Below are 15,777 nucleotides of genomic sequence, written 5' to 3'. Positions count from 1 at the left end.
TGACATCTGAGAAATGCTTAGATCAAAGCCCTCCATCTGCCAGCGGAGTTTGCCCATTAACCTTTTGTTTGTGTTCTTGCTGTGCAATAGAGAGGCACTTCAGATGTTTCCTTACTACACAAAGGCAAGCATTTAAACCAAGCAATATGCTTTATGACTCTGGGCATAGTTACTCCACACACTGTTAGACTCTTTTCTCTGCAGAGTTTAATGCTGGGATCTTAAACATCGCTAATGCCTTATAGACAATCCATTAACATCAGTGTCTCCTAAGTGGCTAGCCATACCATTATTTATAAAATAGGGATCCCTTCCTAATGCTACAGCTACCAATCCCTTAATTTCCCAAGCATATAATCATGTGTATTATCAGCTGTGGAGCATTTTACACTGCTACATATTTTTTACTATATAATGAGCTGCGTGTGTGTGAGTGACATAGAAAAAATAGATGAATATTGCTCTTGCACTTACTGCAATGTATGAGCTGATCTAGTTAGACACGAAATGCAGACAGAAATCCGCCTCACCTCTCAAGCTAATTTTAGTCTCTCCCTCTCTCCTCTCTAGCTGTGTGTGTATAAAATCACTCGCAGTCTGACAGCGTTCCAGTAACCTGTGCCACGCACAGAGCGGGATGTACTTACTAACCATCTGCTTGCATGGCATGGGTTAACTGAGCCTGTGGGATTGTGCTTACCTAAACAAAACCACTGCAGTGAGGGGAAAAACAATGAATGGGTGGAGATGATCAGCCCATGCATTCCAGCTAGTGCAGTCCAGGCAGCAATGACAGCCTGAAGGTTGCAGCAGCTTCGGGATCTGCATTCCAAGTGCACAGATCTTACAGTCTGGAGTGATTTTACGTGGAGCTGCTCTTTATTTGCTGAGCCATGGCCAGTAACCAGGCCAGCCTGCAGGATGATCAGAGCAGGCACTGCAAGTTCTTATCCTATATGTTCTACCAGGCTGTGAGAGATCACAAGCCTGTGTGGATGCTGGAAGACATGAGAACTATGGAGTATTTTTACTGGGAGGAAAATGCCAGCCTAAGAACCTACTCACCTTCAGAAGCCCTTCTCTACGCAGTGGTGCATAACCACCTGCCTTATGCTCAGTATCTGCTGTCTCATTTTCCAGAGGAGGCTCTCAAGGTGCCTGGGGAACACTTCTGCTATTGCCCATCCTCTGCTCCTCACTTGGCCATGGCGGTCACATATGACAGGAGAGATATCTTGGGACTGATCATCAAAATCGCACACAAGCTCCCCAGCTTGAACTCCTACATCAATAGGACTGGCTGCTTTCATCTGGAAGATGGGAAAACCCCCTTGCACCTTGCCTGCGAACTGCTGAGGTCAGAGACAGTCCTCATTCTCCTTGGGAATGGAGCTTCTCCCAGGATAGAGGACAGTAAAGGGCTCACCCCGCTGGATGTCATCCTGGAGCAGATGTGGGACTCCAAAGTCAATGTGGCATCAAAGAAGCTCTGCCTCGACTACCTCTTGCTCTTCATGCCCAACCCACAGTTTAAGATGCGGAAAGTTCTGCAGGAGCATCCGGACCACTGGACAGCTTTGCTGGGGGAAGACAAATTCAACAGCCTGGTGGGGAACACACCTGCTTCTTTATATCTGCAAGCTATGCAAACTATTCTCCAGACTCTTCCCCCCTCCCACTTCCCTAAAAGCATCCAAGAACTACCTATACCTCAGGCACTAAAGCCCTTACCATCCTATGGCAAAAAGCTACCGACAAAAAATGTGGTAAATGTTTTTCCTTGACTTTATTCACTGGGTCTTGGATTTTCAAAGGCAACTTAGGGGAGCTGGTCATCCACCACCCTCTGCATTTTAGTGTGATTTTAGTACTTAAACTATTAGGCTATGCTGGAAAATCCAGTATTTTGTGACAAGATTTTAAATGTCTTTTATAATTGATTGCAGGCACGGCACTTTTAAAGACAAAAGCCTTCCTTGTTTTCTGTTTTGTTGTGCATGTGAAGGGTTAACTGTAGTCGAGACTGTGTTATGTTTGGTTTCTTAGCTGTCAGGTGGTATCATTGTACCTGAATTTCCAATATGATAACTGTATCCTGTGTAACTTACCTGGGTAAAAAGGAACTATGTGCCCAGTGGGATTTTCAAATGGTGTAGCTATGGGACTGTGTTCTGCTAGAGCTGGGAGAAATACCATCCTGTACCAACAGGGTTCAAACACCAGGATTCCTTTCTAACAATGATCTAGCATCATCTAGTAATAACCAAAAAGTCCATGGCTGATGCTGCAGGGACGTAGAGGCAGTCCTGCAGGGTACCTGATTTTACTGAGTTACTTTACAGCAGGTCACAGCATGGAGGGCATGAGTTCAGAGAGGGGCAGTGAGTGTATATTCCTGGAGGCGGGGAACAGAGACTGGTGGAATAGCTAACAGAAAGCATCCTGTCTCACCTGGGAGTGAGGGGGTTAAAGGCAGTCCCAGCCCTGATGCCTCTATAGACTTGTGCAATGGGTAAGGAACCATTTTCCCTGCTGTCCAGTAAACACATGGTAATCAGAGCAGGGCCACTGGAAGCCCTGTCCTTCATAAGTGACATTATTTCTCCCTGACTTGTGTTTTAAGGCTGAATGTATCTCCACAGGAGACGTAGCTCAGTAATGTGATTTCCCAGTGGGTCTCAGAGCCACGGGCATTCGCTAGGTATCTTAACCTGGAGTATGATGTTCTGCTGTTAAAAGTTGTCACTGGTTGTCATTTAGAGTATTTTTGCCACCCGGGTCCAGACAGAGGGCCTGATCCTGGAAAATACCAAAAGTTCCCATTGACTCCCCTGGGCACTGCAGGCGGGGTGTGTTTGCAGAAAGCAGGGCTGGGGCTGTTCTGCTTTCTGGGGAGCTCTGCACCTTGCTGCCCAGGCAGACCCCTGTCTGTTCAAGGCACTGGTCCTGCTCTCCTGCCATGCTCAGCACCAATGGAGCAGTGGCAGGATCCCAACTCCCTCTGGGGGACATCCCTTATTTTGGACGCCAATATTCTTCTCTCTTTGTAAGTGCAACCCTTTGCTCTGCTGAGGCAGCATAACCCATTTCCCCAGATCCGTACTGAACAGCAGTGAAGAAATCATTCATCTCTAAATAAATTTGGAGCCAAAGGCAGTAGGGCACAAACCCCTTTTGGCAAGGCTCTGGCTAAGAAAGGATGTACGTTCACGTCTCAATTGCTCCATGCAAAAATGGCTCATGTCTCATCTGGCTAATTCCCTCCATGTGCCAAGGCGGCTGTGCTGGAGCTGCACCCTTTTTTCCATCAGCACAGGGAGCGCTTTTGCTCAGTTTCCCTGGGTACGGGGCACCTGCCGTGTGCCAGGACACCAGTGATGCCAGCCACAGCCAGGTGGAGATTTCCTGCAGGGCACAGACAACTGGAACATCCTTTTGGAGACACCGGGATGCTCCTCCTGGACACCCCTTCCCGCATGCCGTGGAAGCACCTCAGCGCCGGTGCCGCTAAGTGAAAGCACAGGCTTGCTTGTGAGATGGAGAAAACGTCAGCACAGCTCTAGAAGTGGGGAGTGGGCCACGAAGGGGTTAACCCTGCTTCCGAAATCGCACATCCCTGGTGCAGCAGTGTCCTTCCTCCCCAGCCCCTGGGGACTTGCTTGTCTTCCCCCATCTGTGTCTATTCTTCCTTGTGCGATAGGGGAGGGTGCAGGCAGTGGCAGAGAAATTCAGGGTCAATCTTGGGTGAGGGTTTTGCGGCGAGGCTGCTGGCTTGGCAGCTTCTGCGGCAGGCAGAGGCTGTCACAGTTTGGGAAGCAAAGCAGAGCCCAAGGCAGATTTGCATTATAAGCGCTGGCTGAGCTGCTTCTGTCAAGCCCTGCGGGCTCCCCAGCCCTGACAGCCCCCAGAAACACGGAGCTGGAAGCAGAGCATGAAGCAGGTGCTCGCTGCCCAAGGCTGAGGAAAGCAACTATGCAGAGCACCGCCCCTGTGGCACCCCAGGAGTCCGGAGCAGCAGGATTAGGTTTGTCCCCAGCAGCAATGCGGTATCTCATCCGGATGTCGGTGGGCGAGAGGCGGAGGAGGCTGGTGGTGGATATTATTAGAATAGTAATTAGGCCCCAGGAGCCGAGATCCCAGGGAAGGAGGGAAGGGAAATCATCAACTGTTACTGCACCGGCTTGAAACCATGAGAGTTTCGGTGCTATAAAGAGTTTCAGAAAAGACAGGAGGGACAGGAAGGCTGTTCGACTTACAAACCAAAGGAGGCAGGTAGGGATTCTTGGTATTAATGAGGTAGCACTTTCTAGTAAGGCAGGGGGCTGTACCCAGAGAGCCAGAGCAACCCACTGGGAGCAAGTGGGTCTAAAATGGTGCAGGGATCTCTTGTTGACTGTAATAGTTGTGCATCATTGCAAAGGTCAGGGTTCAGGCACTTCAGGCTTTATGGGTGGATTTGTAGCAGGCAGCAAGTTGCTTGTGTGTATGCATTCATGCGTGTGGGAGGCTACCCTCTATCCACTGGCCCAGACAGAGGATAAGAGATGGATTTTCAGCAACTGCTCAAGAAACTCAAATTCTGGGGCACATCTTCATCTGGTACCACAGCCTGGAAGAAAGCTGCTGGCCCATTGTTGGCCAACATGCAAAAACTCTAGTGTGCTCAGCCCAGTGCACAACAGGCAGCTACTGGAAAGATCACTCCACAACCCTCTCATTCCTCCTTTTCCTGAACATTTTAACAAGAGATCAAGCACCAGCTGGCCCTCAGCTACTGATCTACCCTCAGACCTCCACGTGCGGTCCTGATGGGCCAGAGTTTAGAGCCATTAGCATTGTGGTGACAACTCTTTCCATTGCCTGTAACGATACGAGTGCAGGATGGGGCGTCCTGCTGGAATGGAGGAATCTTCTCCCTAAACCTAGTTTGCTTATCTTGTGGTGACCTGCCTGTTAGTTTGAGTTCCTGTTTGTCTTCCTGCTCAGTACAGTGACATTACATCAGATACGGCCAAATCTACCTCAGCCCCGTCTGTGTTGATTTTTTTTCTCCATTCTTTCCAAACCAGGTCATTAGCAAAAGTAAACTCAAAATATTTTCCACACTTCGTGCAACCTGACAGTCCGTAGTCTTAAAAAATCCCTATGCTTGCATGACAAATATGTTAGTGACATTGTTAATCAAAAAGGGTGCTAGGTGCTGTGTAGTGATGTTTACATTTTGCTTATATGCATACTGAGTAAGTGTAGCTAAGATCTGTATTTCTGAACTTAGGAAGAAGAATAAAAGCAAGAGAGAAAGAGGGGAGGGTAAAGTCTTTGTTAATCTTTGGATTACAGGTTGGCTCTGCAGGTTACATCTTTTTAATTTCAATTTTGAGGAGTAGCATTGTAAGGATCTGAGTTCCGTGTGTATGTGTGTGACTTCATTTTGGATGAGTATCACTTCAGTGAGCACTGTGAGTGACTTGGGGGGGGCGGGGAACAAACGTGTGTGTGTGTGTGTGTGTGTGTGTGTGTGAAGGTGTGTGTGTGTTTGAAGGTGTGTGGGTGCATGCGTGCACATGTATGCCTGTTCCTCTGTCTGCCCTCTCCTGGTAAAACTCATAACCGACTTACAATACTTAACCCACTCCAGTACTTTTACACATCAGTGATCAATGCCTTAAGAAAGCAGCCTTCTCACAAGATAAGTGTGTGTCCCAAGCTCTGTGCTGCTAACAGGTAAGGACATTTCTTCTTCTCTTGTAAAGAGGCAGCAGCTTTGCTCTTGAAATGGGTGTTTTACCCCTGAACACCAAGCATAAGGGCTTCTGCTCGCCAACAGCCACAATCATCCAGTGAAGGATTTGTGATAGTGGCCACATTTTATTCTTGAATCCATTTTTTTTTTAAATAAAATCTATTGAACATGCATCTTTGTCTTTCTTTTATCTGGGCTGCCACAAAATAAAGCCACCTATGACTTCCTAACCCTATGCTTCTGTCTATTTCTGCAGCACCATTAGCAGGAAGGACAGGCCAGATTCTGACCTCAGTTACACCTCTTTACACCTGAAGTAACACTTTTTAAGTCAATTGCATCACTCCCGATGTTTGTTGGTCTAAAGGAAAACAGAAACTGTTTGTGCACTTACATTCTTCAAGGCTCCATAACTCTGACTTCAGCATATAAATAAATGTGACGCTTAATCCCACTTAATGTTAAAAGAAAACATTCTTTACATTTTTTGTACTTTGAATGTATATAGATATATATTTTCCATCTCTCTAACACTGGTAGGCACTTCCCTGTTTCCAGTTTCCTTGGCTTTTTTGGAATCAGCATGACAGTGACAGATGCTGTTGTTCACTGATTAAGACCGAACATTGCCATGCCCAAGTACAAATGAATGTTCATTGTATGATACGACTTTCCTATAAAGCCATACTTTTGTAATTTTGGTTTCTCTTTTTTAGGGAAAAAAATCTTCCATATAATTGTGTTTGTACATTACTCGCTGCATGATTAAAGATAAAAAGATTGTAATGTGCTGGGAATAAAATATATATACATACCCTGATATAAGTAGGTATATTAGCTGTGAAAATCATTTATTCTGATTGTATTACTATAATAAACTTGCTGTATAAACTTAACATGTCTTTTATTAGCCAGTTGGTCAAAACCACCCACAAGGATCTACTGCTTTTACTTTGGCTCATCTTGGTGTTTGATGATTTCATTCTGACTGCTGAGCCATTACCTCCAAAAATGTGATCTGAGGAAGAGAATATTTTCCTTCACAGGTTTGCAATAGCTGGCTGTGTTGTCAGAGGATGACCCCAAGTGATGAGGTGAGCCCACATTTCACAGATCTGCTGCAAGGTAGCGATGAATCAGATGAAGGGGCTCAAGAGGGGCGAATGGTAATTGGTTTTGGAGATTTTCATCTTTTAGGTTTGAGTTCAGCTCACGGCAGCTTATGACAAAAATGTTTCCAGTGAATATAAGAGCGCTGGCAGCCTCCTTTCCCTGTCTGGTTTGTATGCCATCAACAAGCTCCTTCCCTTCTTAAGGTTATTCCTCTGTATGGAAAGAAGCCCCGGTAAGGCTTCCAGCACCAACTCCAACTTCTCCTGCAGGCTCAGCTGCTGCTGAAGGTCCTCAGGCAGGTATGCACCTTGCACCCGCTGTGCTCTCCTTGGGGTAACAATCCACCAGCTTCTGTGCACAAACACGGACCACCCAGCTCCTCCACTGCCCTGCCAAAAACATCTACCCAAAGCGTTTCAGATGATGGGTAGCTGGTTTTGATGATGATGATGATGATCACAGGGCTTGGACTCCACCGCCAGCTGTACCCACAGATCTCCTCAGTGTGCACTAATATATACAAACTATAACCAAAGGAGTCAGTACTTTAGCCTGTGCTTGCATAGTAAGTTATTGGTTTCATGGAAGAATGCAGAGAGGAGAATTGTTTCACTGATCTCACTTAAAGAAGGCCAAGACTGTCTCCTTGCCTTCACAGTGGGAGATTTAGCCCTGAACACTTCACCACCAGATTGTGGTCCCCAAATATGTAAGTTTTCTGGCTTATTTGCTTCCACCTTTCCTGTATTTGAGAATGAGAATCTGATTCAGTTTCTCTCATGCCCTGGCAGCTCTGCTGAGGCTGACCATCAGGGCAGCAGTGAACGGCTCTGGCAGCCGAGGGAGCCCTGGGCTGACACATCCCTCAGAGTCACTCTCATCTAGGTATCAGGTTTTTTACAACTGTACTTAGTTGTAGCCCACACACCAGCAGGCAGCAAGACAGGTATTTAAATAGAGAGAGAAATTTAAAGGGTATATTCCCTTGTGTAGGGGGAAGCACTGTCAGAAGCAGATGATGCATTGACCGAAATCCTGCCCACACCTCAGTTACTTGAGTGCACCTCCCTGAGTGAGTCACCCCAAATGCAGCTGATAGGTTTGGCATATCCCATACCAGCCCATGTCTGTCTGGCCAGCACAGTGGTAGTGCCTTCTGGGCGCACAGACTGGGTTTTGCTGCAGCACCACACTCAGCTGATGATATGGATGACTGCATGCAACCATCAGGATCCAGCTCCCAAGACACCCACAGTTGTCTCTAGCACTTCAGAAGCCACTCTGAAGCCAAGAATCCAAGTTTCTCTGGGGTGACTCCCAAAGGCTGCTTGAATTGAAAAATCAATCGTAATTTTCCAGACTGGGTCCGAGTTCCATCTCTAGTAAAGTGTGTTCTTATTTTGCTATGGATCTCATGTGAAGCAGAGGTTTATTGCTAGTGGGAAGGCTTTTGGCGAATTTCATGATTACATACAGAGAGAAGATAGCTGTGCTCTGTACACCAGCTATGCCCACCCACGCCATCAGATGGGCAGATTCCCGTGCAGAACTGTGAGGAGGAGGAATGATTATCACAGAGTTGTCAGACTCACAAAAGGAAACCTGGGAGAAAAGAAGGGAAGAAAAGGATTGGGAGAGGCAGTATGGCAAGATCCCTTCTGGGGAGCAGATCCTACAGTTAAACAGAAATAGGGAAATTAGTCTGGAGAATCCCAAACTATAGTACAAGCTACGAGAAGCACAAAAGCACAGAAACCACTCCCTGCCACTTTCTCCTGGAGCTCAGCTTCAGGGCCATAGAGAATGTCAGGTACCAGGCTCAAAACTGAGGCAACATAATGCCCTCACTCTCCAGATTCTGGCTGACATCTAGAACGGATGGTCTTTGTCAGAGATATTGTCATGAAGTCTTCAAGCTGGCATAAGCAGGCACTGGCATAAGTGGCTCCGAGACACATGTCCACCCTGCTGCTGCCTACCTGCTCCCTACTCCTGCCCTTGATGGAGCAAGCCCCAGCAAAGCTGGGTCACGGTGCTGTCACACCAGTGCCGGTGCCACCCAAGGGGATGGGGGCTCTGATAACAGGGATGAACAACCAGGCAGGTGGTATTACTCTTTTCCAAGGTTGCTTTTAACTTCAGAAGAAGAAGACTTTGTTCTTTCATGCAAAATTAAACAGGGAAGGTCTCTAGTAATGCTGAATCAAGCCCCCCTCTATCACACTGCACATTATGTGACCATAAGAAATACCTAAACTGTTTCCTTAGACAGAGCAGACTTGGTATGTTTATAACAGTGAAGGTTTCTGAAATGGGACAAGAAGAAGAGGCTGACAAGCATTAGAAAAGGAAATAACCACTAAAGCTGACTGAAAATCAATGTTTCTGCTCCACCAAAAATGACAATATTGCAAAACATGCTTCAATTCTGATTCAGAATGAAAATTCAAAATATCAAAATTGGTATGGACTCAGTTTTACAAAGAAGAAAATTGATCCAGATCTATCAAAATATTTCTTAAAGAATAGCAAAATTTTTTATAATGTTGTAATATTTTGCTTTATATTTTTAATAATTTATCATATATTGTAGTGTTAAAGCACTATAAAATAATGAAAATAGCATGCATTTAAATTCCTCAATAGTAGCACAATTTTAAAAAAAAAAAAGACAAAGTGAAAATTTTCTTTATCAAAGCAAACTATTCCAATAGCTGAAACTTTTTGTTTAGATTTTCTTCCACCAGAAATTTTGTCAAAATAGGAATATAAAAACCACACTGCTGGGTCCACCCAGCACAATGCTGTGTCTCCAGCACTGGCAATAGGAGAGGCCAGGTAAGGAGAGCATCTTTGCCTGGCCACTTTCTGCAGCACATCCCCTGCTTACTCCCTCAGTACCCACAGCTGTTGGATTGGGGATGTTAGAGGGTACACCCTTGCCTAGTCCTTTAGTATTCATCTTTTGACCTGGTATGCCAAATTTGTCTAATTCTTTTTTGAGCCTGTTGATACAGTCACATCCACAACACCCTATGGCAGCAAGTTACATATATCTGCACCAAAGCTCACCTGCCACTTTTCTGCCCACTCAGTTTAGTGAGGTCCTTCAGGTGTCATTTATGATCTGTGTGGTGTTTGCATACTTGAAAAAGTCCAGTACCACTGCAAACACAGAGATTTCACTGTTCACTCCTTTCTCCAGTCATTGATTATATATTAAACAAAACTGGTTCCAGCACTGATCCCTGGGGAAGCCCACTGCTGGGTCTTCTCCATGCTGACCACTAAATCCCACCCTTTGCCATGCTGTAACCAGCTTTCACTCCATGAAATACTTCCTGTGATCCCATGCCAGCTTCATTTCTTTAACAACCTTTGGTGTGGAACCCTGCCAACAGCTTTTTGAGAATCCAAATACATTATGTTCACTGGATCCTTCCTTTATCCTCTATCCTTTTAAGTTAAATAAGTCATTTACAAACAATTCAATTTTTATTAAAATACATTTTGCAGTAAAACCTGTTCTGACGTGAGATGTCAGAATTAAAAAGCATTGTCCATCAGAAGGACCTAAGGATTTTTATAAATTGTCCAAAATCTGCTTATAGAAATATCTCTCCAAGCATGGAAGTGTTGCCCCGCGTGGGATGGAAGTCAGCAGAGCAGCTCAATACCTCACCGTGGTACTTCCCCGTCCAGTTGTCCTTTCCACTATAGACTTGAAAAGCTAGATTTTAGGTTTGTAAAATATAGCAGTGCATATACAGACCTGAAATCCTCCTTCTATATACATCTGTCTCTGGTACTGGGACAAATAGGGGTTGGACTGCCTTTTCTACTTCTGTCTCTTTTTACTGACCTCATTCCAAAACTTTCTGAAGAACATTATTGTATTATGTGTACATGATACCCAACATAATTAGGCCCAGTTAATGAAAGAAGTACTTATAGGGTCTCTATCAATGAAGCAATGCCTGTCCCTCTGGAACAACTCCCATCACAGTGTAAAGCACATTGTCTTGAGATTGCAGGGGAAATCTAGATGATGTTTTTAAAGTCTCTTTTGATTTTGAGGCTTTGACTGAAGCTGAAAATGAGCAACTACAGGACAAAAATCTCTGTTCTTAAGCCTGGAAGGTGTTAGGCAGTGACACTGTAAGCAGTCTCTTCTCTGAGTTTAGAGATTTTAGATGCTATTTTCAGCTGTGATGCATATATTTTCAGACACTAAACTTCTCACTGATATAGTTGATTGCTTGATCAAATGTCTTTTTTTATGGGACTCCTTCTGTGGGTAGAACTGAGCTTCAGTGATAGCTACAGGCTTTGGCTTACTTCTGTACCAGCCAGCAGAACCTTGCATGGTGACAGACAGAGATAAAAGTACATTCCATGCATAATTTGGGATTTAATGAAAGGAAAGCAGAAATGATAGGAAGAAAGAGCTCTGCCTAAATTAAGTTTCTGCTTAAAGGTGTGTTCCCTAAGCAGTCAGAAATCCACATGCTTACATAGACCATCTCACTCAGATCTGGTGAGCTTCAGGAAGGTGTAAGGTACGGTAAGTAACCCAAATATGGGATCAGGGAGGCTGAGGATAGCTTTCCCACAAAATTACCCAGCTGTCCTTTTGCAGAATTAACAGATTCTAGAAGCAGATTTGCTCTTTGTGTTCTTTGGAAAACATGACCCAAGTTTCAAAAGGTCTCAGTTTTACCGCAACACACATCATCATCATCCCTTAAAGTATTAAACATCAATTAAGTGACAAAGCCCAAACCTAGGCCTGTCCATGCCCATTCTTAGCCCCCTTTTGCAGATGTTTAGACCTGGGGAGCCCCTTCCATCATGGCCTGAGCCTTTGCCCCCACAGCTTTGGGGGGGGGTGTGTGTGAACATCCAAATTTAAAGCTCTAATGATTACTGCACATGATATAGAGCATACAGCATGAAAACACATGCAAGCATCATGGCTGATGTGAGAGAGGAGGACCTGCATGAGTCTTACTTCTTTTTCACACTCCCTCTTTTACTCTGGGTAAAAAGATCCTGCCTCAGCCAGGCAGGACTCCAAGGAGCAATGCCAGGGACAAGCAATGTCCCAGTTCAGTGCTGGTGCCAGCTTGCCACTTTTTGGCACAGTCATCAAACCTCCACGATGTACTTGTCGGTGCAACTGCTCTAAGACTCAGGAAGGCAACTTCTTACCTTCAGGAAGGTCACGTCAGACTTTAAATAGGCAACTGCAGCTTTAGTTTGTAGTAGCTCTTGCTTTTATTCACCATGTGGACCTTTATACCATCTCCAATAAAATCCTCAATCAAAAACTGTTCAACCTGAGAGAGCTGCTAATGAATATGCTGTCACCAGCTAAAAGCAAGAGAAAAAGAGTGTATTTTAAAATGAAAGCCCTGCGCTTAAGTTTTACATTTCAAATGCTTCAAGTGTTTTGTCTTCTTCTTTCATTCCTGCAGCATTGCCTGAAAGGCCAGTTTTGCCCAGCTGTTGTCTGATTCGCTACATGGCTCCCTGGATTTTCACCATCGGTCCTCAAATCACCACATCTTTGAAGTGGATCCATCTAGACCTTTTCTTCCACCTCCCTTCATCATCAGTACCGCAAGAGCCCTGTGGGGCTTTTGAACTCAAATGCCACCTTTTATTAGAAGGGAAAATAAATATTGTAACTCATAAAATGGAGGAAACTCAGCTAGGCAAGGCAGGATAAAAATAAAAGGGGATGATGAACAACCCTCCCTTTACACAGGCTTGCCCTGGCTTGTTCGGCTGCCAGAGCTGCAGCACATGAAGAAGTAAAAACAACCTCTTACACCTGTGCAGCTCCTACCGATGATCGTTTCCACACACCGCAGTTGGTTTTTTTGGGGGGTGGGTTTTTTTTACGACTCTTTTAATATTTTCCAGAGCAAAACTGAGCATCCCGCCGGGTCCTGCTGGGTGAAAACGGGCGGCCTCGCCTCAGCCGGGCGAGGGGCCGCCATGCCGCTCCCGGCCGCAAGATGGCGCCGCGACCTTTCAGGCGGGAAGACGCGGCTGCTGGTCGCCGTGAAGAGTCCCGCCGCCGTGAGGCGACCCCGCCGCCGCCGCCGGCCCCTCAGAATGCCCCATTTGATGATGATGGCACAACTTTTGGACGCGGTGTCCGAAACAAATCCAAATAAGCAAAACTAGTTACAGGAAGGTGGTGCAGGTGCCTTTACTGTCAGCCGCCACAGATTTGGGGTTTATTCCAGCAGCTGAAGGGCCTCGGGTCCCTGAGAAGTTGACCCTGGAGCTGGGCTCTAAACAAAGAGCTAGGAACAGCAGCAAATTGTTTTGCACAGGTCTTGTGGGGGTTGCTGGGCAGAGATGAGTTTCAGCCCTGAAGAGCAGCCAGCCATTTCCCTTCCTCTCATCTTTGCTGTCTCTGAGGGACAAGAAGAAGCTGTGGTAGCTGAAGCTGATGGTGGGCAGCTGAGAGGGTCCATATTTGTATTTAGCAAAGCATGTAAAATCCAGACATCTGAGGCAGCCCGGCTGGTGCACTGCTCCTGTGCAAAAAAAGCTAGTTAAGACAGAGGAGCTGGAGGTGGTGGAGCTGCAAGAGCCACCATTTTCCCTTTCTGAAGAGGAGGCTGGTGAGACTGACTGTGGCAGGACGTGGAGGAAGGCATTTGCACGGTGGCCGGGCAAGGAGCCTGCCTGTGAGCATGGTCGTCTCCTGCAGAAAGCAAAGGATTGCTGAGGGGGTTGATACCTATCAGAAGCAAAGAAAGGTACTGCCAAAGATGTCTTTACCTGTGTTTCTGGCACATTTGATTAAATCTCAGATAGCTCCCTAGGCAGTGGTAGCAGGCCTGATAGCCTAAAGTCTCAGCTAACAAAAATCAGTATACCTTTCTGGAGCTATCACCCTCTGATCCGGGGGTCTGTCCCTTTATTTTCAGTCCTCTCTGCCTCAAGGCTAATCAGCAGAGCTTGCAAACCAATAACAAATCGGTTAAAGATCAGCTTTATATGCAAAGCCTAAAATAAAACATCTGTATATATCCCAGAAGCCTTCACAACCTCCTGTTTTATTAGTATCTCTAAAATAACTTTTCTTTCCTGACTCTAATTCCAGCCAGAAGCACTCAGATAATCCTCGTAGGACTGTTATGTGTATTTCCAATTAAGCAATTTATAAGCACTGGCTGCAAGGAGCTTTTTGTTCTTAAGGAAATTATTTCTTCATTAAGCGTAAAACAAGGCTTTTTTTTATCCTTGCTTTATCTGAAAGCCCTTGTGCCCCCTTCACATATGGTTTAAGTACTGAACTATGTAGAAGGAGATTAATCATCTTGTATCCCAACAAGCAGGCGAGACACGGCAGCTGGGTCAGCCACACAGGGAATAGGCTTTTCAGTGTTTGTTTTCAGAGAGAAGTAAAAGTCAGACAGACAGACACTTACTTTCAAGCTACTTGCCTTTGCCAGAGGCAACCCACACAATCATGAGCCCTTCTGGAGTCTGAGTCATGAAGAACTGCCACAGATAAAATGAAGACAGTCAAAAGGAGAAAAAAAAATCCCATTCATACCCAGCTAATGAGTAGAAGTTCCAAATTGCCTCTTGTTTTCCGGGCTGTGTACCTTAATTAGATAAATCACAGAACACTGAGGGTGAAAAACACAGGCCAGAGAGCTCATAAGAGTCCACTTCATTCTTTTACACTAGCAGCATTATCTACCTCCCTGCTAGGGAAAGATGTCCCTCCATTTTCTCGGACAACAAAGCCTCCTGGCATAAGGCATGGACTAGCATGGAAAATGAAGAACAGAAATGACATATGATTGACTTGAGCTAGTAGCACAAGCATTCTATTCCTATTCTTCTCCCCAGATCCAACTATTTACACTTTCTGTAAAGGCACTTACCAGCCTGCTTTCTGGTCAAGGTCAGACCCGGGACAAAATAGCATTGAGTTGTACTGAGCAGCAACATGAGGGACCAACTTCAAAGTGATGGCCCACTTGCCAGTATTAGGAACTGACTCATCAGAAAGCCTTCTGATGTGGTAACAGGAACACATTATGATCCTTGGGCATTCCTGGAAGTCTGGGAAGAAACCCCATGTTAGTGTAATAAGTAAACTGCATTCCCTTTATCTTTCTCTAAACCAGATTAGGAGGAGACAGACTAACAATGGGACAGTTCCTGAAAGTTTAAGATTGATATCTCATATCAGTTTACAGTAACAAGTGTAGACACATAGAAGAACTGATAACAGAAAATGTAATTAGTACAGTTAGTAAACAGCTAACCTATAGAAATGGATAAAAGACCAACACATCACATCACATAAGCCTGTGCCAATGCTTAGCTTGTAGAGGGTCTGTGAAAAATGTGTCAGATATTCTGGTGGAACCAGCAGTGCCTTGTGTTTCTCCTAGGAATGGGTATGTAAAAAGGCTGATGGTAATGGAGCTAGTAGTGGTATGTTCAAGTGTATAGTTCAATGTAGACATCATATCTTCTAGTTCAGTGAAGATGATGAGTTCAGAATGCACTGAAAACCTTGAAGTTTCTTTCTCAGTCTCTGTATATCATGCCATGCTCAGTAACACCATTTATCATCTCCCTCTCTGTTACTTAGCGGATTTTTTTTAGCAGCACAAGGAAGAAATGCATAGCTGTAGTTCCTTCAGCAAGCCCAATGGCATTGTGTATTTTGGTTATTCTGATTTTATGGTGTCTGTCTCTGTCTTAAAGGGAAATAGGTTTTGAAGAAGGATTTGAAGGAAGATGGGGTAATATGTGTCACTGTGCATGGGTCCTGGAACAGAGACAGCTCTGCTGGCAGATGGAGAGCCACTGATCTGCCAGGTCAAAAAAAAAATATCACTTACATCATGGCAGCATGAGAGAAAGGAAGAGGA

General features: G+C 45.2%; 1 protein-coding gene across 1 annotated transcript; it reads left to right on the top strand.

The window, feature by feature from the left end:
• The first annotated feature begins 893 nt into the window (after positions 1-893).
• LOC142037549 (ankyrin repeat domain-containing protein 9-like) lies at positions 894-1,784 on the top strand. Its single transcript, XM_075042009.1, has one exon. It carries the CDS (start codon positions 894-896, stop codon positions 1,782-1,784), a length of 891 nt encoding a protein of 296 aa, XP_074898110.1.
• The last annotated feature ends 13,993 nt before the right edge of the window (positions 1,785-15,777 follow it).

This window comes from Buteo buteo, chromosome 12 (assembly GCF_964188355.1).
Source record: "Buteo buteo chromosome 12, bButBut1.hap1.1, whole genome shotgun sequence".
In the NCBI taxonomy this organism is placed as follows: domain Eukaryota; kingdom Metazoa; phylum Chordata; class Aves; order Accipitriformes; family Accipitridae; genus Buteo; species Buteo buteo.
Note: the sequence above shows the minus strand (reverse complement) of the source record. Positions and strands in the feature narration are given on the sequence as shown.